This window comes from Myotis myotis, unplaced genomic scaffold (genome assembly GCF_014108235.1).
Source record: "Myotis myotis isolate mMyoMyo1 unplaced genomic scaffold, mMyoMyo1.p scaffold_m19_p_3, whole genome shotgun sequence".
In the NCBI taxonomy this organism is placed as follows: domain Eukaryota; kingdom Metazoa; phylum Chordata; class Mammalia; order Chiroptera; family Vespertilionidae; genus Myotis; species Myotis myotis.
Genome location: NW_023416335.1, coordinates 122,659,721 through 122,681,563, shown reverse-complemented (window position 1 = coordinate 122,681,563; position 21,843 = coordinate 122,659,721). Strand labels below are relative to the sequence as shown.

Genomic DNA, 21,843 nt, shown 5'->3' with positions numbered 1-21,843 from the left:
TAACTAATTTCTTTGCCCCTCTTCTGGTGACTTCCTCTTTTTCACGATCTCCACCCAAGAATGTTGAAAACTTTTCAAAGATAATGTGTACATGAGTTAGTTGATATAGTTAAGATTATAAAATCATTGATGATTAAGTATAAGGCAGTTGTCATGGTGGTTAAGAACCTGGGTCTAGACCGCCTGGGTTTGAAACCTGGCTTCCTCTTTGTATGACTTCCCTGTGCCTCAGTTTTCCCATTTCTAAATTTGGGATAATAGTACCTATCTTATAGGGTTGTTGTGAGGACTAAAGGAGTTATTATCTGTACAGTACTTAGAACAGTGCTTGGCAAGTAGTAAGAGCCATATAAGGCTTATTATTAGTAGTAGTAGTATTATCCTAACACTCAGAAAAAACTAACCTAAGTTTTTGTATATCCAGCCAGACTTTGTATGTATGTGTACATGTACATACACATACGTATACACTCATGTGGGTAAATATAGATGTATTTTTTATTAAAATTGGACTATACTATTTTTAAAAATTCTTTATTGTTTAAAGTATTACATAAGTCTCCTTTTTCCCCCATTGACCTCTACCTGGTCGCCCCTACCCCCCAGCATATGCCCTCACCCCCCTACTGTCTGTGTCCATTGGTTATGCTCATATGCATGCATACAAGTCCTTTGGTTGATATCTTACCCCTCACCCCCTGCCTTCCCTAATAGGTTGGACAGCCTGTTTGATGCTTCTATGACTCTGGTTCTATTTCTGTTCATCAGTTTATTATGTTGTTCATTATATTCCACAAATGAGTGAGATCATGTGATATTTATCTTTCTCTGACTGGCTTATTTCGCTTAGCATAATGCTCTCCAGTTCCATCCATGCTGTTGCAAATGGTAAGAATTCCTTCTTTTTTACAGCAGCGTAATATTCCATTATGTAGATGTACCACAGTTTTCTAATCCACTCATCTGCTGATGGGCACTTAGACTGTTTCCAAATCTTAGCTATTGTAAATTGTGCTGCTATGAACATAGGGGTGCATATATCCTTTCTGATTTGAGTTTATGAGTTCTTGGGATATAGTCCTAGAAGTGGGATTAGTGGGTCAAATGGAGTTCCATTGGATTATACTATTTCTATTTATTGTAACCTTCTTTGTACTGAACACTATATTACAAGCATCTTTCCATGCCATTAAATGAAATAATGAATGTTTAAAACAAAAATCAGATGTATTTGGTCTTAATTAGTTGTGATATCATGCATCCTTTTGACCAAACACATGAATAAACATACGATCAAACAAAATTTTTGACACTACGCTGACTCTGGAATGCTTATAGATTTGATACAGCTTACTTAAAAGGTTGAATGGGCATTGATATATCCTACCTAAGTGATATTCAACATTTTACTAAAATGTTCATCTTCAGAGCTAATATACAACATAGAATGCTACTTTTGAAGTGTCACTGGGGAAAAGACACTTGGAATACAGTTATTTGTAAGACGAAAAATGACATGCAAAAAGTACATTGGTTAGTAGAAAAAACATTTCTTTCTCTGCCTCTTTCTGCCTTTCCAGGAGATGTTCCACAAAGCCGAAGAATTCCTCTCCAAAACAGCAGGTGGTGAGATGGACGAGATGGACACGTCGGATACCCAGTGGGGCTGGTTTTACTTGGCGGAATGTGGAAAGTGGCACATGTTCCAGGTATCTCCGTCCTTGGACGTAGCAGAATGGGTTTAGATTCACTTAGCGTCATCTTGCCGATGGATAAGATGAGTATAAGCAAACCAGAAAGAAATCAAGCTCTAAGGAAATCAGATTGCTAAACTGAAAGAAAAATTAGAAATTCTTCTAGTTCTTTTCCTTTTCTTCCCCCACGTGTTCACAATAATTTATTTAGAAGAAACAGTGTGTGTTTGCCGTGTGTACAGAAGGCGATTGTGATTGAGAGTTGCATGATAGCAGTACATCTGAGCAACTCCAAGTTTGATTTGGTGGACAAAGAGAAAGGGAAGAGAACAGCCCATATTAAACGCCTTCTGTACACCAAGTATTATGTTAGGTGTTGTACATAGGTTTTCTCCTTCATCCTCATAACAACGCTGAAGCAGATGTTAACACTCAGTCTTACAGGCAAAGTGAAGCTCAGAAAGTTAATGTATTTTGTCCAGAATCACACAGCTAGTTAATGGCTAAGGTAGTGATTAAAGCTTGTAGTCTTTTTAAACTTACAAAGCTATTTAAAGAAGATTTAATTTTTGAGCCACTTAGGAAGTACAATTATTGTCATGATTTGTGAAAATTGTAATAATTTTGGATAAGGCTTAACCAGTTTTTTAAGTTTCTTTGCTGGAAGTCCTTAAACTGTTTTTAACATGCTGGTTTAGCTGTGATTTTCCCGGTGTTTAGGGGACTAGAACAGATGACTAGTGAAGTGCCCCTTGTTTCACCATTCTCTGTCTCTGAGCACAGTACCACCTCTGTGGCCAAGCCATTAAGGTGAACAGCTGTAATTGAAACTTTCTGGTTTGTCTTAAAGCCGGATACCAACATTCAGTGTTCAGTTAGCAGTGAAGATATCGAACAAAGCTTCAAAACAAATCCTTGTGGCTCCATTTCTTTTACTACTTCCAAATTCAGCTACAAGATAGACTTTGCAGGTATGTTGCTTTTTTTCTTAAAGTTGTGTGGTTTTAGTATACGGATATGGTAAAATCTACAGTTCTGAAGATGTATCAAGGATTAGTTGATACATTTGTGAACAGTGAAGTAAATCCTCTTTGTAATACATACAAGTACCTCTATAAAAATTCAGGATTTAAAATCTTGAGCAACACTGTCTTTTTATAAAGGAGTGTTTATATGCTGAGACTGATGTAATGCTTCTCTTCTAAGGAACACAAACATTGTTTTCCTCATGGTCCTATCAGTCTTTTGAAGTAGATAGGAACCTTTTATTTTAAGGACCACTCTGAGAGGTGAAGTGACAAAGTCTGTGATAGTTTTAAGACTGCAGTTCAGATGAATGACCCACCTCCGGGGGTCTTTGCCAGAAAATTATTTCTGTAGTGGACATTGCCTTCTGCCCTTTTCTGATTTCATGGGCTCTTTCACAGATTAGCCAGTAATCTGGAAATCAGCTGCACTTGGGATTTCATTCCTGATTTATGGGCATGATTTGGGGTACTTCTCCTGAAAAACCTGTTGGGTTCAGTCCCTTCACTTTCAAACTGCTACAGTCCCAGCTCTTTGCTGCTTAGAGGCAAACAGGACCTGGTTGGGGAAGCTTCCTTAATAAAAGTGCATTTTGGTTATTTCACAGCTCAGTCCTCTAACTGTTCTTCCCAGTGTCTTTATGACAATTAGTAGTGTGTTTCTGCAGGGGAGGGTGGTGAAACCTTAGGAGATGTCCTTGAATGAGCCAAGGCCCAGAACGGTAAAGGGGATTGTCCAGTAAGAGGTTGATGCAACCAAATCTCTAATGATCATCATCCCCCAAAGCTTTTTTATCAAGAGTTAAAACCATTAGATTCTTACTCTTGACTCACCATAACTTTTTTCCCCCACAGTTATTTTCTTTTAACTTTTTATTGATTAAGCGCAGGAGTCCTCAAACTTTTTAAACAGGAGGCCAGTTCACTGTCCCTCAGACCGTTGGAGGGCCGGATTATAGTTTAAAAAAAAACTATGAACAAATTCGGCAAAAACACCCGGCGGGCCGGATAAATGTTTTCGGCAGGCCGCATGGGGCCCGCGGGCTGTAGTTTGAGGACCCCTGGATTAAGGTATTAGAAATGTGTCTTTATCCCCCCATTGTCCCCCCATCCCCCCGGTCTTGCCCTCACCCTCACCCCCTGTTGTCTGCGTCCATTGCTTATGCTTATATGCATGCATACAAGTATTTTTATTGATTTCAGAGAGGAAGGGAGATGGAAGGGAGAGAGAGATAGAAGCATCAATGATGAGAGAGAACCAGGGATCAGCTGCCTCCTGCATGCCTCCTATTGGGGATCAAGCCCATGACCTGAGCATGTGTCCTGAACTGGAATCAAACCCAGGACCCTTCAGTCTGCAGGCTGATGCTCTATCCACTGAACCAAACCAGCTAGGGCAACTTAACATTGGATAAATAGGCCATCTGCCTTTAAAGGGCCCTGACATTTATCTTTCTCCTGCAGTCTAGACAACAGGTGTCTGGTAGGCATTTTAGTCTGTGTACCGGGGCCAGTTCTGAAGCCATACTGAGACATAACGATATGCACAGACTCATATAGGAGATGAAGTTTGTCGAAGCAGATGATTCAGCAAGCTACATGTTTCTGGAAGAATATTTTCTAGAAAACATATTTTTGCGAAACTTTCTCTCAGACAATACAGTTTATTAAAACTTTTTTTAATCATCTAGGAGTCACATGTTATGTTGGGGTCAAGTTCCCCAACCCTCAATATAATGACACTGTTTCAGAAGTATACCTATTAGCACTTCATATATACCATTTACAAAATTAGTCCCTGTTCTGCCACAAGCCAATTCAGGTTCTCTCTGTAGAAATGGTAAAAAGTGAACTCAGAGGAAGACACTACAGTTTTCACTATGTGAGCTGAGATCTTGCTTTTCCCTGCACCATGGTAACGCCAGTGTGTACAGAGTCTAGGAGAATACAGACAGGGCAGAACATACTTTATACAGCATTTGCTTGACGGGTGAATCCCTTTGTTTTGGAATGGAATAATGTCAATTAGATAAGATAACTGACTAGAATCTCACATTCACATCTTTGTGGGAATGTAGAAATGGGCTTGGTAAGTACTGCCACTGCTGAGGCATAGATGAAAGAAGAAAATAATACCTTTAATTAGTCCTTTGTCACTAGAATCTGTTATGTAAGTACTAGAGGCCCAGTTCATGAAATTCATGCACTGGGGTGGGGGTGGGGGGTTCTTCAGCTCGGCCTGCACCCTCTCGCAGTCCAGGAACTTCGGGGGATGTCTGATTGACAGCTTAGGCCTGATTCCCTCGAGCTTGGCCAGGGGGTAGCTCCTGCAGTAAGCATCTGCCCCCTGGTGGTCAGTGTGCGTCATAGCGACCAGTCATTCCACAGTTTAGTTGATTTACATATTAGACTTTTATTATATAGGATGTATGGAGTCTAGCTAGGTTTTCTATGTTTTGGTTTAGGTATACAATTTAAAGAGAAGGCAAGCAATGTACACATTTTTGAAATTCTGTGAATTGTACATGTTTTATAATGGTAATGTATTTTTTAAAATCATTTCCAACTACTTTGGAGAAATAATGTAGTTTCCACTTAATAAGCATCTAGAATATTCAGTATTATAATTTCTTTCTCTTTCTAGTACTCTTAATTTTCCTAAGTTTAGAATTCTTCTAGTTTAATGTCACTTAAACCTAAGGATTGTATAGAAAAGTATAGACCCTGCCTACTGAGCTGCATATGGTATTAGCATTCTTTTGTCTGAGAGTAGATCAAGCAATGAAGCCATCCTCCCTGAATAGCGCTTTTATGACATGATAGATAGGTAGGTAGGTAGTAGATAGGTAGGTAGGTAGGTAGGTAGATAGATAGATAGATAGATAGATAGATAGAAAGAAAAGTATCTTAATGCACTATGTTTGTCAGTGACTCCCAAAATTCTGTGATTCGTGTAGGGTGGCTATACATCTTCGTGACAATTTATAGCACAGTATGTTTCTGTGACTTATCTAACATCTTTGTCTTTGTATACAGAAATGAAGCAAGTGAATCTTACTACTGGAAAACAGCGCTTAATAAAAAGAGCCCCCTTTTCTATCAGTGCTTTCAGGTACGGTAACGAGAATAGGGGTAGAAAGATTGGGCTTTTCCTCTCTCTTCTCTTTCTTAATATTTGATAGAGGAACAAATAGACTGAAAATGTTTTGGTAGGTTACTTAATGATCTTAATATTGATCCTTTCAGTACTGAATTGCACCTTACTTGATGAAATAGCAATAGTATTATTTTATGCCCATGTTTCCTTTCGTCACAGAACCATCCAGTTACTTGGGCTATAAATCCCGAGTAATTACCACTCTTCTCCACTGGGCAACTCCTGGAAGTAATTTCAGAGCTAAAGGAGACCTGAGGAAGGTGGGAGTGCAGTGGGACAGCAGCACTGCTACTTGTTCCCACTGCGAGTTGTCTTTTTCTGTCTCTGGATTATATAGCCTGAAAAGAGGCATAAATACCAGAAGAGAATAAATATTTTGTATTGCTGTGAATGGAATCTCAGGGAAAAATCTTACACTGTGTCTCCTATTTTCTGGAACAATTTCTCCAGCAAGTATTCAAATTCTTGCTGTTCAAAGAATTTATAATGAAACAGAAGAACAAAGAGCTAGCATATGAATTTTAAGGGCTACCCATTTGCTCCTTCTGAGGAGATATTGTGAAAGGATTAGAGTAAAGAACGAAAATTTTTAAGTTTCTATCAGTTTGTTTCACAAGATTTTGGCTTACATTTTAGCATCATGATTTAAAAGTTATTTCATTAATGAATATTCTAGTACTTCTGTGGAATGTAGAGAAAACTATTTTCTTATCAACTATATCATATCCTCATTCTTAAGTATAGGAATTAATTATCTTTAAAGAGTATGTAATCTGGGAGAAAATGAAACTTAATAATGAGAAATGATATTGTAAATTGTAATTGCACATTATTGTATCTGGTATGTTTTGGTGAGGAGAAGCAGCACATGATGGGGTCTAGCACTTTGTTCTCTCACTGACTATACACACTATAGAAAAGAGACAGGAGAGGGAGACAGTGCACCAGAGTGGAGGATAATAAGATATTAAAAGATGAAGAACAGTTAGTTGGGATACAGAAGAGTGATGAAGGTGACGTGAGTATGTGCTGATATAGAAATGTTTATTTATTACAGGAAATATTACATGCAAGGTGAATAGTATATATTTTCCATTGGCAAAGATTAGCAGTTAACTAAGGCTATGGGCTATAGACATAAAAAAAAAACAAAAAATGCACACACACACAAAACTTTTCCATAGCTAAAAGATATGGCAAAATCTTCTCAAAAACTGGGTAAACTATTGTTACTCATTATCACAGCCTACGGATTTATCTCTGTAGTATATGAAATATTTCTATGAATCTCTAAGTAGAAGACCAACAACCTGTTAAAAAAATGAGCAAAGAATTTGAACAGTTCATAAAACTTCACTCATAATAAAAGAAATACAAATTACATCAGACTATTTTTTTACTATCAGGTTGACAAAAATCCAAAAGTTTGATAACACATCTTTTTTATGAGGTTGGAAAATAGACATTCTTTATTTTTCTGGTGGGAATGTCAATGAGTACAACCTTCAAGGAAGGCTTTGGTCAGTATCTGTCAAAATCATGAATAAATATATTCTTTGATTGAGAAATTCTATTTCAAAGATGTCATCCTAAAAATTGACTAGTGGACACGTACAATGACAAATGGATGAACTAGTTCTTTGCAACATTCTCAACAGTAGCAAAAAGTTGAAAGAATTGAAGATCTTCAATAGGGGACTTGTTAAATAGATTGTGGTGTCTCCATACCACAGAATTCTGTGCATCTTTGCATGTGCCAGACCCTATGGTAGGGACTGGGAACAAGGGTACTCTCTATCTACTGATGCAGAAAGATATCTAAGAATGTAGTAAGTGAAAAATAAAAGCTGCAGAAGACACATGTTTCAAGCTACCATTTGAGTGTGGGGACAGATTGGCTTGTGTTAACTTAAAGGAGTTCTAGAATAATAACCAAAAGACTGGAAACAATATTACTTGGAGTTGAGGCAAGAGGTGAGAATTGGACAGTCTAAGGACTGGAGTGGGAGGGAAACTATTCACTATTCACTATTTACTCTTTTTATACTTACTAATTTTTAAATCATGTCATTTTATGATCTTTTCAAAGTTGAAATGAGTCTTTAAAAATTAAACTGAAAATAGGCTTGAAATTTATTTCTTCCAGTGACCTCGAGTCACCACAGAGGGTTAATATGTCAGTGTCAGCCTGTTGCCATTGAACTCCCCAAGATTGCTCTCTTTTTCTGTGTTCACATCCAGTGGCTTAAACACGGTAGATAGTTTTTAAAAAGTTGTACTGACTGACGATATTAAGTGTGTTAATGTGAACTGTGTATGAGAATAGTGGGCAATAAACAGAAAAGTTTAGATTTGAGTTAGATCTTGAAGGACATTGAATGTATAGCTGAGGGGTTGGGATTTTATTTAATAGGCAGAATAAATATCTTAAAGAGTTTTATTTTTTTATTTTAAATATATTTTATTGATTTTTTATAGAGAGGAGGGGAGAAGGATAGAGAGTTAGAAACATCGATGAGAGAGAAACATTGATCAGCTGCCTCCTGCACACTCCCTCCTGGGGATGTGCCTGCAACCAAGGTACATCCCCTTGACCGGAATTGAACCTGGGACTTTCAGTCCGCAGGCCAATGCTCTATCCACTGAGCCAAACTGGTTAGGGCTTAAGGAGTTCTTTTTAAATCAAGGGTTTTATTTTTCTTCTCGGAAATTTCTTTTCTTTAGCTAAAATCTTCCTTACATTTTAAAGAAATTCTGTAAAATTCAGAAAAACAAGACAAAATGAAACAACTGTTCTTGAAATGTTAATGTTATGTAGGGTTGGATGTTTTCCATTGAAGTTCTCAATTCAGCACTTAAAAAGGTAATACACAAGAAAGATATTCAATAAATATTTTAAAATAAAGCAAGGATTCCACTTAATTGCATTTATCACAGTATCCAAACATGAAAATTCAGCATTGAAGAAGTCTGACTCACAGTAATTATAATCAGATTCTAATATTTTGTTTTGTCTTTTGCTATTTAAAGTTATATCTGTGAAAATGAGGCTATCCCCATGCCACCACATTGGGAGAATGTGAATACTGACGTACCCTATCAGGTAAGAGCAGCACTGACGGACCCTCCTGTGCTAGAGATGGAACAGGACTTCCATAAAACTATTAAACTTTATTTTCCAGCTTATTCCTTTGCACAATCAAACACATGAATATAATGAAGTCGCTAGTCTCTTTGGGAAAACAATGGATCGCAACAGAATTAAAAGAATTCAGAGAATTCAGAACCTAGACTTGTGGGAGTTCTTCTGCAGGTGAGATAGTTTCTATTCTGACCCCCCTCCTTGGCCTCTGAGACTTTTGTTGTCTTAGAGATGATAATGTAGCACAAACATTTAATTGTATTAATTTTCACTGCTGCTGTGTTTTCCTCTTGCTTTGTTTTGACCTGGTCTCTCAGCTCTCTTCTTCAGCCTTCTCAGGGAGTAAGAGAGATGCTCTGTAAGTAAATGCAAGGCATTGTTTACAGGGCTCGGGAACGTCCCACCGGCCGCATAAGGCCCGAGAAATCATTTGTTCTGGCCCTGCCAAGGCATTAGGGGTAAGTTCATTAAATGTTTGACCAAATACGGCAGGCTAATTTTTAAGTTGATAATTTTGTATGGCCCCTGAATAATGTTATAAATACCCAAATGGCCCTTGGCAGAAAAAAGGTTCCCCACCCTTGGCTTACCACATTGTTATGCAGTGGTAGAGGTTAGTCTCCTCAGCACGCTCCTAGAAACTTGCCCCTTTCAAGGTTCTGAGCTTCGCATCTTGGCTTAGTCAGCATTGCAGAGGAATAGGGGAGCTATTTAGTTTTGTTGATATGACTTTGTTTGCTCAGACTTTTATGTTGAACTAGTGGCCCGGTGCACAAAATTTGTGCACTTGGGTGGGGGTTGGGGGTCCTCCAGCCTGGCCTGTGCCCTGTCACAGTGAGGGAGCCCTGCGATCCATCGCCCCAAAGAGGTAAGCCCTGCCCACCCAACTGGTGCTCCTCGATGGATTGCCCCAAAGTGGTAGGCCGGAGTTGGCGAAGGCCTGCGGACCTCCAGCCGGGCCCACGGCGGAGTGCCCTCTCCGCGCGCCTGTGGATCCCCGGTGCAGGCATGTTCTCTGCCGCTGCCCCAACCCTGTCCCTGACGCTGCAAGTCCCCGCCCACCCATGCCTGCTGCGCACGCAGCCTGCTTATTGGTTGTTACTGTGATGATGTCCTGACCAATTTGCATATTACCCTATTATTAGTATAGATTATAACTCTCTGAATCATTGTTGAATTTCTTTTTAAACAATTACACTATCTTGCCTATAGTCATTTGCTTATTTAGTTTGAAGGACCATTGCAAAACATACCTGGAAATTTTCTGTTTAGCCCAAAGTTTATGTTGTAGATTTAAAAATCTCAATTTATTACTCAACTTGGGTTGGAAATGACCCATAGAATTACTCTGTGTGCACTTAACCTAAAAGTAAAGCCCACTACAAAACCGGAAGGGTATTGTCCAAATTAATCTGTTTGTTGTGCTGTTTGTTTGTTTTTGTTTATTTCTTTTTTTTTTTTTACAAATATATAGTAACAGGAAATACATCAGTATTAGTGAGGATAGAGGGCTAATTGAGAGAGGCAGGATGGAGGGATTACACATAGGAATAAGGAAACTGGGGAAGGTGATAGATATGTTCATTATTTTTACAACAGATTAATGGTTGTTAATTGTAAATATGTGCAGTTTATTGTATGTAATTATATCACAAATTGTGCTGAGGAATGTGTTTTTAATAACAAGTACTACCTAAAATATGTGATTTTTCTGAAATATTTATTAAATACTAGAGGCCCGATGCATGAAAATTCGTGCACTCGAAGTGGGGGGTGTCCTTCAGCCTGGCCTGCGCCTCTCGCAGTCCGGGAGTCCTCAGGAGATGTCTGACTGATGGCTTAGGCCTGCTCCTCTACAAGAGGCAACCAGGCAGGCCCATCAGGTGATGGTGCCAGCCGGCAAGCAACTGGCTCTGCCCAACCCCCGATTACAACTCCACCGCTGCTGGTTGCTTCTGCCCCCAAATCGCCATCCCCTCCCTCTGCCCGCTGTCACTAGCCTTGGCTGGCCTGGCGCAGCCTGCTCACTGGCCCCGCCCCCCCGTCCGGTCGTTCTGCCATTCGGTCGATTTGCATATTATGCTTTTATCATATAGGATGTGTATGAGATTTAGTTTCTAATATATTTTTTTATTATTTTTATTTTATTAATTTTTATTTTATTATTTTCTTTTGTTTTTTTTCTTGTTTCTAATATTTCTTAATATAAGCAGACCTTTAGTACTTATTCAGAAAATTTTCAAATAATAGAGTTTAATATAACAAACCTCTAGGTAGCCATCACACTGATTTAACATTTATCAAGATATACCACATATTATCTATCAATGAAAGTTGCAGTCTCATTAAAAGCAGGCTGACTTTTATTTGTTAATGATACATGGAATTCTTTCATGCTCTGGTGCTCATACAAGTTTATATGATAAAATAAGGAGTTTTCAGCTCTATTCTTTATAATTTTGAGTCTTTGGACCAAACCAACTTTTATTTCTGATAGTACTGAGTTTAGAAGGTTTTATTCAGTTCTTGTTTGGGTAATTTGTTTTTAGAGGAAGATGGAAGCCTCTCTCCCTTTTATTTTATTCTCTCAGTGAATAAAGTTTTTTCTCAGATGGTCTGATGAAATCTTACTTCATTATGTTTAATCTGGCCTCCGAAGTGGAGTTCATATTAGTCTCCCTCCTAATTTGAGTCTTCAGTTAAATCCTAGTGATAAAATGTACAGTGACTCCCCAACATTTTATATGAAGATTTTATGAAATCAGTTTACTGTTGATGCCCTTTATGATTTTATGTAATGTCAGTGTCTAGAAATCTGTGATGGCAAATGAATCTGCCACCTACTGTGATAGAAAATACTAAGTCTCATTATGAAGACAGCCTGTCATGTTGTCATCTCCCTGAAGAACTGATGTAACCGAGTCGATCTCATTGTCATGTAACCTGTGACTTACCACTTGAGTGCATCATGCATCAGTTTGCATGTTGTCCAGGCCTTTCTTACTTCCTCCCTTTTTCTAAAAATATGTTTTAACTCCTACTTTGTGACAGGCTTTATTCTGGGCACTTGGGATATAACAGGGTATAGGACTGTAGCTTAGACAAGGGGCCAGGCTATCAAACCACAAAATGTAGACGGGAGCACAGGGTATCTTGGAGCACAAGGTGAGGGTATCTACGCACCCTGCTTGACAAAGGTAGGATATGTATTGTGGAGTGGGGAATATCAAGAAGCACTTCCTAAAGCAGGGATCATTTAAGCTAGACATAGGTGGGAGAAGGGAAGGGCATCCCAGACTTTGGGAGCAGCATGGGCCAAAGTTGATTATGAGAGGGAACGTAGAACATTGACAGAATTTCAAATAGAACAAAAAATAGGATGAATGTTGAAGAAGGGCTAGAAAGGTACTCCAGAGATAGAACATGCAGAAGTTTGTAGTAGAGCCACTGGGTGGTTGTGTGATTTTCTTTGGTAGCCTTACTTGAGTTGGACTGACACACTGTTAAGGTAGAGAGTTAGCAGGGGCCAGGCCATGCGGGGCTTACAAACCAAACAAAAGGATTTGGATTATTTTTCTGGGACAGTGGAAAGCTATTGTAGGATTTTAAGCAAGAAAGAGATGGGTCTGATTTGCATTTTAGAAAAATAATCATCAGTTTATATTGTGGAATAGGGGTTTAAAGCAGTTAGGAGTGATTTTGCCCACCAGCGGGTATTGGCAATGACTGGACACATCCTTATTATCCTGCAGTGGGATGGGGATATCCTACTGACATCTACTCAGTAAAGGCCAGGGATGCTAAACATTGTACAGTGCACAAGACAGCCTCCTACAATGAACAAATATCCAGCCCCAAATGTCAGTAGTGCCGAAGCTTAGAAATTGGTTTAAATGGATCAAAGTCAGAAGCAGAGAGGCCATTGTAGGAAATTGTTTCAGTAATTAAACTGAGACAAATTGGGAGGCTTGAACCAAAGTGGACCGAAAGAGTGAAGAGGACAACTTTGAGGTATTAAGAATGTAGAATGATGTTGTTTGGTGCATAATTTAATGTGTGCAATGGGTTGGGTTAGGGAGATGGGAAAAATGACATTGAAGTTTCTGACTTGTTTTAGTTGACTAAGGAAATATGGGTAGGAACAGATTTTGGTCTTGGGAGGATGTGAAGGGAGTAGTAGTTAATATGTGGATTGGGAGCTTAGCAGAGTGGTGTAGACTAGAGATAAAGGTTTTGGAGTAGTTAAGAAATGTGGGTAATTGTTGGGGTCCAGCCCCAGCAGGTCCAGGTTTGGAATGGAGATAACAAATGCCCTAACCTTTGGAATAGAATGAATAGGATTAAAATCAAATGGTATAAATACAGATGTAACAGGAGAATAAAAAGAGAACCTGGCCAGAGAACCTGGCTATGCTGATCATCTGAACGCTGTCTCCATGTCATTCCTTCTTCACCGACTCTGTCCACACCTTTGGGAACCCCTGGACTTGCTGGGGCGGGACCCCAACAGGTATTAGAAGCCATAGGAATTGATAAGATGACCAGGGATGTTATGTAGATAGAGAAAATAGGATGTCCAAGGACTGAACTCTAGAAGGGATAGACAGAGGAAGAGAAAACCTAAGGAAGAAGCTGAGAAGTAACAACCAAAAAAAGGTGGAAGAAAATGAGTGGAATGTGATCACAGAAGCCAAAGGAAGAAAGTAGTTTACATAAGTAGGTGTCATCCATGGTCACATAGTGAAGAATAACCAAGTAAGATAAATATTGACAACTAGAGGTCCAGTGCATGAAATTCGTGCACTTGGGGAGGTTGTCCCTCAGCCCAGCCTGCGCCCTCTTGCAGTCCGGGAGCCCTTGGGGGATGTCCAACTGCCAGCTTAGGCCCACTCCCTGCTGGCAGTCAGACATCCTTAGTGCTGCCGCAGAGGCAGTAGAGGCTTCCACCACCACCACTGCACTCACCAGCCGTGAGCCTGGCTTCTGACTTAGCAGTGCTCCCCCTGTGGGAGCACAATGACCATCAGGGGGCAGCTCCTGCACTGAGTGTCTGCCCCCTGGTGGTCAGTGCATGTCATAGCGACCGGTCATTCCACTGTTCGGTCGATTTGCACATTAGCCTTTTATTATACAGGATATCCTTTGGATTCTGTAACAGAAAGGTCATTGGCACCTTTGATGAGAGCAATGTTGGTAGATGCTATACAGGGTTGGGCAGAAGTAGGCTTACAGTTTTTCAGATGGAAAATAATACAATAATTAATAAATGGTCAGGTACTCACAACTGTAAATCTACTTTTGCCCCACTGTGTATTGTATTTACAGCAAATGTTGACCAGTATTTCAAGAAGCTTGGCAGTGAAGAGACTGAGAGATCTGAGAAGATGGGTAATGTAGAGTTGGGAAGGCTGTTTCTGTTTTATGTTTTTTGAAGTAAAACATCAGGTAGACATGAGCATGTTTACATTATAATAGGAAAGAGCCTATGGAGAGGGAGAGTTTAAAGGACAGGAGGGGCAAGGGTAATTGATGGATTAAGTCTCCTGAAGAGGTGTGATGGGATAGAATGTGTATTAGGAGTTAGACAAAGGTGGTCCAGTTACGTTATAAGTAAGGAGAAGTAGGAGATGAGGACAGGAATTAGGTTGGGAGCTCCATCCTGATACTTTCAGTCTCCTTTGTGAAATAAGAATTGAGGTTCCCTATAGGTAATGATATTAAGGAGGTGTGGGTAAGAGGGAGAGATAGAGGAAAAGGAGCGATTTGAAATGGCCATTGTGGAAAATGGGGGAGAAAAAGCTAACTTGAGAACTATAGGATTTCCATCAGTGCTGAAGGCTTAGTTAGAATGTGTGAATTTGTGGAAATCACAGGGATGTTGTTTGACTTATTTCAGCCATTTACGAGTCGAGAGAGGTAGTGGTTTAGTTGATTCAGGAAAAGGTGGCAAGGAAAAAAGAACAATGAAAGCTGTTATCTCCTTATGAACATGGGAGAATGTGGATTGAGATCAGAGACCCTCAGCCCTGGCTGCATATCAGAATCACCTGTGGAGCTCCTTAACAAGTAGAGCTATTTATCCCCACCCTTGACCACATCAGAACCTCCAAGTTCTGACATTATCTTTAAAAAGTTCTGCAAGTATCCAGCCAGAATGGAGAACCACTGTTTCAAACCTAGGCAAACATAGTTCAATCCAGACCATGAAGATATCCCTGCTGCTGCTCAGAGTGCATAGCACATCTAATTTAGTCGTTTTGGCATTCCAGTCCCTGAGAGGGTGGGCAAACTTAAAAGATCTTTGAGAGGTGGGTGCTACAATACTTTTAGTAAGTTCAGAAATGACCAACTTACACCATACACAAAAATAAACTCAAAATGGATGAAGGACTTAAACGTAAGATGGGAAACCATAAAAATCTTAGAAGAAGCCATAGGCAGCAAAATAGCAGACATTTGTTGTAGCAAAATCTTTACCGATACAGCTCCTAGGGCAATGGAAACTAAGGAGAAAAATTAACAAATGGGACTACATCAAAATAAAAAGCTTCTGCACAGCAAAAGAAACCATCAACAAAACAACAAGAAAGCCCACTGCATGGGAGAACATATTTGCCAATGTTATCTCTGATAAGGGCTTAATCTCCAAAATTTACAGGGAACTCATACGACTTAACAAAAGGAAGATAAACAATCTAATAAACTAAATGGGCAAAGGACCTAAATAGACACTTTACGAAAGTGGACATATAGAAGGCCAAGAGACATATGAAAACATGCTCCAAGTCATTAATCATCTGAGAGATGCAAATCAAAATGACAATGAGGTACCATCTCACACCTGTCAGAATGGCTATCATCAACAAATCAACAAACGACAAATGCTGAAGAGGATGCAGACAAAAAGGAACCCTCGTGCACTGCTGGTGGGAATGCAGACTGGTGCAGCCACTATGGAAGACAGTGTGGAGTTTCCTCAAAAAACTAAAAATGGAACTCCTATTTGACCCTGTGATCTCACTTCTGGGAATATATCCCAAGAAACCAGAAACACCAATCAGAAAGGATATGTGCACCCATATGTTCATAGCAGCACAATTCACCATAGCTAAGATCTGGAAACAGCCTAAGTGCCCATCAGTAGATGAATGGATTAGAAAACTGTGGTACATCTACATGATGGAATACTATGCTGCTGTAAAAAAGAAGGAATTCTTACCATTTGCAACAGCATGGATGGAACTGGAGAGCATTATGCTAAGTGAAATAAGCCAGTCAATGAAGGAAAAACACCGCATGATCTCACTCACTCATGGATAATAAAGACCATTATAAACTTATGAACAAAAACAGATACAGAGGCAGAGCTGCCTCGAACAGACTGTCAAACTACAGCGGGAAAGCTGGGGAGGGTTGAGGGGCGGGAGGGGGGCGGGTAAGAGATCAACCGAAGGACTTGTATGCATGCATATAAGCATAACCAATGGACATAAGACACTGGGGGGTAGGGGAGGCTGGGGGATTGTTAAGGGCGGGAAAAAAAGGAGACATATGTAATACTCTTTGTAATACTTTAAGTAATAAAACAAAAAAGAAAGAAAAAAAACCAGTGGAGGTCAAAAAAAAAATCAAAAATGCCTTGGCAATTTTAGCATAGTTCCTAGGATATTGGTTGGCACTCAAAGGGTTAAAAAGTAAGTACATAAAGTTTAAAAAAAGACATAATTTATTGTTAGTGAAAACTTGCTGGCTTTTTCTGCAAAAATATTTGTTTAATACACATCCTTCTAAGTTATGATTAATGGTTTGAAAAGACTATCAATAGTAGATCAAAGCATAGACATTAAATTTTAATACGTATTGCCAAATGACTCTTGAGAACAACCATATACATTTCCAATTCTTTCATCATTTAAATGCAAGTATCCCCTTTTTCCCTGCATAATCACTAAGTTGCATGTTAGTTTTTAAAATAAATTCTGCATTTTTAAATTGCTATCTATATATATAAAAGCCTAAGCGACTGTTACTATGGAACGACTGGAATGACTGGTCGCTATGATGTGCACTGACCACCAGGGGGCAGACGCTCAACGCAGGAGCTGCCCCGGGACCCCAGGCCCCGATTGCCAGATGGGGCCTGCCGGCAACCTCTCGGTCCCTCCCCCGAGCCAGCAGGCCCCCATCGCCCGATCAGGGCCAGGCCCTGGGCTGAGATGGGGAACTGGAGGTGGGTGGCAGCAGACACGTCCCCTTTCCCCGGGGGGCCAAGGGCTGGGATCCCACCTTGGGGCTGGCAGCCAACTTCCTGGGTCCCTACCCCCAGCTGGCAGGCCCTGATCGCCTGATTGGGGCGGGGTCCCAGGCTGGGACAGGGAACTGGGAGTGGGTGGTGGCAACCAACTTCCCGCGGTGCCTGGGTGGGGTGCTGTGACCTCTCGCTGGCTACCTGGGGGTGGGAGTGATGAGGACAGAGGGTCGGTGAGAATGTGGGCTACCTGCTGAGCTCACTCTCACACCCCCTGCTACCTTCCCTGGGGATGCCAGGTCTTGTGCATCGGGGAAACCCTGCACTCAGATGCTGGGTGCCAGTGAGGAGCCTGCCCCCCCCCCCCCCCCACCCGTGCAGCCTCTTCCAGGTGAGCCAGGTAGCAGCCACCAGGACCACAGGGGCTGGTCGGGCTCCCCATGGGTTCACACAGGAGCCGGTCTACAAGGCTGGCCTGGAGAGAGTACGCTGCCTGCCAGCTTTCATGCGGCACCACTGGGCGGCCCAGAGGTCTATTGTGCCCCCACCCGCAGCTCCCGGCCGCGCTCACCACATCTCCGAGTAGGGACTCGGGCGCAGTGACTCAGGTGGGACCTGTCCTTCCATGCCAGACCTCACACTTTGGTCACCAGCCAGGCCTAGGGACCGCACCGTGCATGAATTTAAAAATAAAGCTTAATTGAAATAAATGTAGTACTGCATTAAGTTTGTAAATCAGTTATACAAATATAGAAAGCTGAGAGGAGTCTAGTTTGAGAAAGTTCTGGGAGTTTTAATTGACTCAGACGTATCAAAGTGTGGTGCCCCTGCTTCAAAATAAATTCAGTGTGTGCTGGTAGAGTCAGTGCTGTCTGAGATATCTGGACTCTGCTACTAATTCCTACCAACATTATAAAGTAGAAGGGATCCAGCAGATTCTTGTCAACTAAGGGCTGTCCAGGATGGAAAAAGAAAGGCCGTGCTGAGTGAGGAATAGCTGATGGAATCCTAATAATAAAGAGCTAATATGCAAATGATCATCATGCCCTCATGCTGTCACGCCATAACGGCTCAGACACTCAACACTGTGGAGAGAGGAATGGGGACCAGCCAGGCACAAATGAGTTCTCGACAGAGGAGTGGGGACCAGCCAGGCTGTGGCCCAAGAGAGGGACAAGCTGCCTGCCCTGTGGTCCCGAGCGCCAGCGGCTGCACCTGCACCTGCGGCCAGGAGAGAGACAAGCCGCGCATCCCATGGTTCCGGGCGCCAGCGGCTGTGCCTGTGCCTGTAGCCTGGGAGAGGGACAAGCCACCCGCCCCACGGTCCCAGGCTCCTGTGGCTGCGGCCCAGGTGAAGCCACTGCCCACGGTCCCCTGTGGCTGCGGCCGGCTTGGGTGAAGCCGGCCCAGGTTCTGGTGTCTGCGGCCAGCCAGAGGGAGGGAAGCCTGGGTCCCGGGTGTGGGGTGAGGCAGAGGTGGTTAGGGGCAATCAGGCCAGTAGGGGAGCAGTTAGGGGCAATAAGGCCAGTAGGGGAGCAGTTAGGGGCAATCAGGCAGGCAGGCAGAGGTGGTTAAGGGTGATCAGGCAGGCAGGCAGGCGAGCGGTTAGGAGCCAGCAGTCCTGGATTGTGAGAGGCAGTCAGACATCCCCCAAGGGGTCCCAGATTGGAGAGGGTGCACCCCCCCATGCACAAATTTTGTGTACTGGGCCTCTAGTCTATATATAAAAGGCTAATATGCAAAGTGTCCCCTTGGGAGTTCAGCCGGGAGTTTGATTGCTCGCTATGACATGCGCTGACCACCAGGGAGCGACATGGAACAAAGGAAGGCCCCAGCCGGCAGCCAAAGGCCCTGATCAACCCTGTTCACCAGCCAAGCCGAGGGACCCTACCCATGCACGAATTTTGTTCACTGGGCCTCTAGTGGTGTATATTTAACCTAGAAAAGAAAGCCAAGGTCAGTGTTCATAGTTAGTTTTGGATATTTTCAGAGTGGTTTTGTATAAGAATATTTGAATTGTTCTGTGTTCAAAACAGAAAAACTAAGACAAATCAATAGAAGTAATAAGAAGGCAGATTTTGGTTCAGTATAGTGGGGCCTTGACTTACAAGTGTCCCGACTAATGAGTTTTTTAAGATACAAGCCGTCTGTCGGCTGATTTTTTGCTTTGAGTTGCGAAATAAAATTCGGGTTACGAGCCAGCCTCAGATACCCCACCGCTAGTTGGCGCAGTGAACGTCACAGTGAACGCCACAACATCAGCCCAGCATCACGTGTCTCACTCATTCACTGTTGATTTGACATACGAGTAATTTGAGTTACGAGCTCCGTCACGGAATGAATTAAACTCGTAAGTCAAGGCCCCACTGTATTAGGATGGACATACTTTCTCACAATTACAGCTGATTGCAGATAGGTTGTGCTGTGTTGCAAAGCTGTGAGCACTTGACCCTGGTCTGAACTGAAGCAGCTGTTAAATAGCTATTTAGAGATATAATGGGGGAGGGATTCTTTTTCATGTTTAAATTGTTTTTATGAAATGTTTTTAAAATGAAAATGCAGCAGATAGTTTACAGACACCTGTGTACCTACCAATCAAATTTAACATTTTAATATTTGTCACATTTTCTTCTTCTTTGTAGCAGTTTTGTTTTTCTTTTTAAGATATAAAGCATTACAGATACAGGTGAAGTGTTTACCCCAACCCCATCCTGTTTTCTTTCTTCCTCGTGAGGTTGGTGCGATACCTTCTTGTCCATATCTTTATATTCTTTATTACCTATACATGTATACTTATACAACATACAGTATTATTTTGAGTCATATGCCTTTTTTTGCAACATTCTTTTTATATTCAACATTATTTTGCAAGAGTTATTTGTTAATACATGTAAGTCTAGTTTATTACTTTTAACTTTCATGTATAAATAAGTAATTATTTACTCATTTTTCTGTGAAAGATTTTTAAGCTGTTTTCAGTTTGTTTGTATGTTTTTTACTGTTACAATCAGCCCTACATTGTTAAAAGAGATTTGTCCATTGGGAAGAGGTTGAACTGGTTGACTTAATTCAGTTTAATTCAACCAATATTTTCTAATCTCTGAGGATAAAAAGATTAAGGCATAGTCCCTGCTCAAGGAATTCACTGTTTAAAGACTCTGAACTTTGTATTATTTAATTGTTTAAAGTGCCATTTTTAGGCATCTGTAAAACTTGGCTGGTTTAGGCAATCACCTTTTTAATAATGGGGCATCATCTGACATATCTATAGTTTTGAGTGTAATTTTCAACCTTAAGTCTCAATGTTAACTAATAATTTCTGATGAGATGACTTATGTGTCCAAGAGCATTTGAGATTCTTCTTCAGAGCTGCTTTGTCCATTTATGATTTATGTTAAAGAAGGTTTTCTGGTTCATGTTTTCTACTGAATTTTTCTCTTTGAAAAATTAATAACTGCCACTTATGGTATATTTCTGTGTATTTTATGTCTGTGTGTATTGTGTTTTTAGGAAAAAGGCTCAACTAAAAAAAAAAAGCGGTGTGCCTCAGATTAATGAACAAATGCTGTTTCATGGTACCAGCAGTGAATTTGTGGAAGCAATTTGCATTCATAACTTTGATTGGAGGATAAACGGTATACATGGTGCGCTCTTTGGAAAAGGTAATTATCAGAATTCCAGGTTCGATTCAGGTCCTAGGAGCAAATCTCCTCTCTTTAGAGATAATTGACTGTTCTGTAATTCAGGGGTTTGACAGTTATTAAGTTAAAAGTTATGTACAAGGTTCCCAGCACACCCTCAGAGGTTCTGAGCTACAGAAAAGCCACCTCCTGCATGTACAAGATAGAAGTAAGACCTTTATACCCTGCCGGGTTAGATCGAGCCCCGCTCCCAGTCATTCGCAGGACATCGTGTCCATGTTCACTGATTTTTGCATTACATTTAATTTTCACATATAAGTCCTTTGCTTGGATAAAACTAAAACTTTTATGTCAGATAAAGAGAGAACTATCAAATCAATTAATGTACATTGTGCACAGGTCTAGGTACTAGTATTTTTTGTTTTTTTGTTTTTTTTTTTTAGAAAAAGATAGGTAAGAATATTAATGAGCAATAAAGAATAATGGGGGAAATCCTCACCTTTTTCCTAATGTCATGAAAGTCCAAGTTCTCCAATTTATGCCTACTACCCAAGCAAATTAAGGAGGGAGATGAGGGGGAAAGGTAAGGGATGCACATTTATTTTGCTGGTTCTTGCTTTGTACCTTACTTCCATCAAGAGAACTGACTACCATTTAGGATTAGGGTGTGCTCTATTTTTAAAAAGTAAATACATTTTAAAAATAACTACCAAAAAGTCCATTTTATTTATTTAACTGTAAGAGGATCAGGAAAGTGTTACATAAATCCCATCAGTACTGGGTAATACGAGACATTGAAATTACTTTTCAAAAATTTTTAGAGTAAGTGTCCCCATAATGATGTCAGTCCTCCCAAGAGTCAGATGCTTTACTGAGTTTTCCCAAATAGGCAATGAACCAGTGAAATTGTTCTGTTGGGTGGTCGATGTGAACAGC

The 21,843-nt window shown here is 40.8% G+C and overlaps 1 protein-coding gene across 2 annotated transcripts in view; it reads left to right on the top strand.

The window, feature by feature from the left end:
• Window positions 1–21,843, top strand: part of PARP11 (poly(ADP-ribose) polymerase family member 11) — a 53,202-nt gene that overhangs the window by 30,085 nt on the left and 1,274 nt on the right. The window contains exons 2-7 of one of the 2 annotated variants that reach the window (XM_036300872.1): window positions 1,581–1,709; window positions 2,545–2,665; window positions 5,756–5,831; window positions 8,907–8,979; window positions 9,059–9,189; window positions 20,777–20,928. In XM_036300872.1, the coding sequence (XP_036156765.1) occupies window positions 1,581–1,709; window positions 2,545–2,665; window positions 5,756–5,831; window positions 8,907–8,979; window positions 9,059–9,189; window positions 20,777–20,928 (682 nt within the window). The remainder of the gene's footprint in view (window positions 1–1,580; window positions 1,710–2,544; window positions 2,666–5,755; window positions 5,832–8,906; window positions 8,980–9,058; window positions 9,190–20,776; window positions 20,929–21,843) is intronic. The other variant, XM_036300873.1, reaches the window with a different exon arrangement.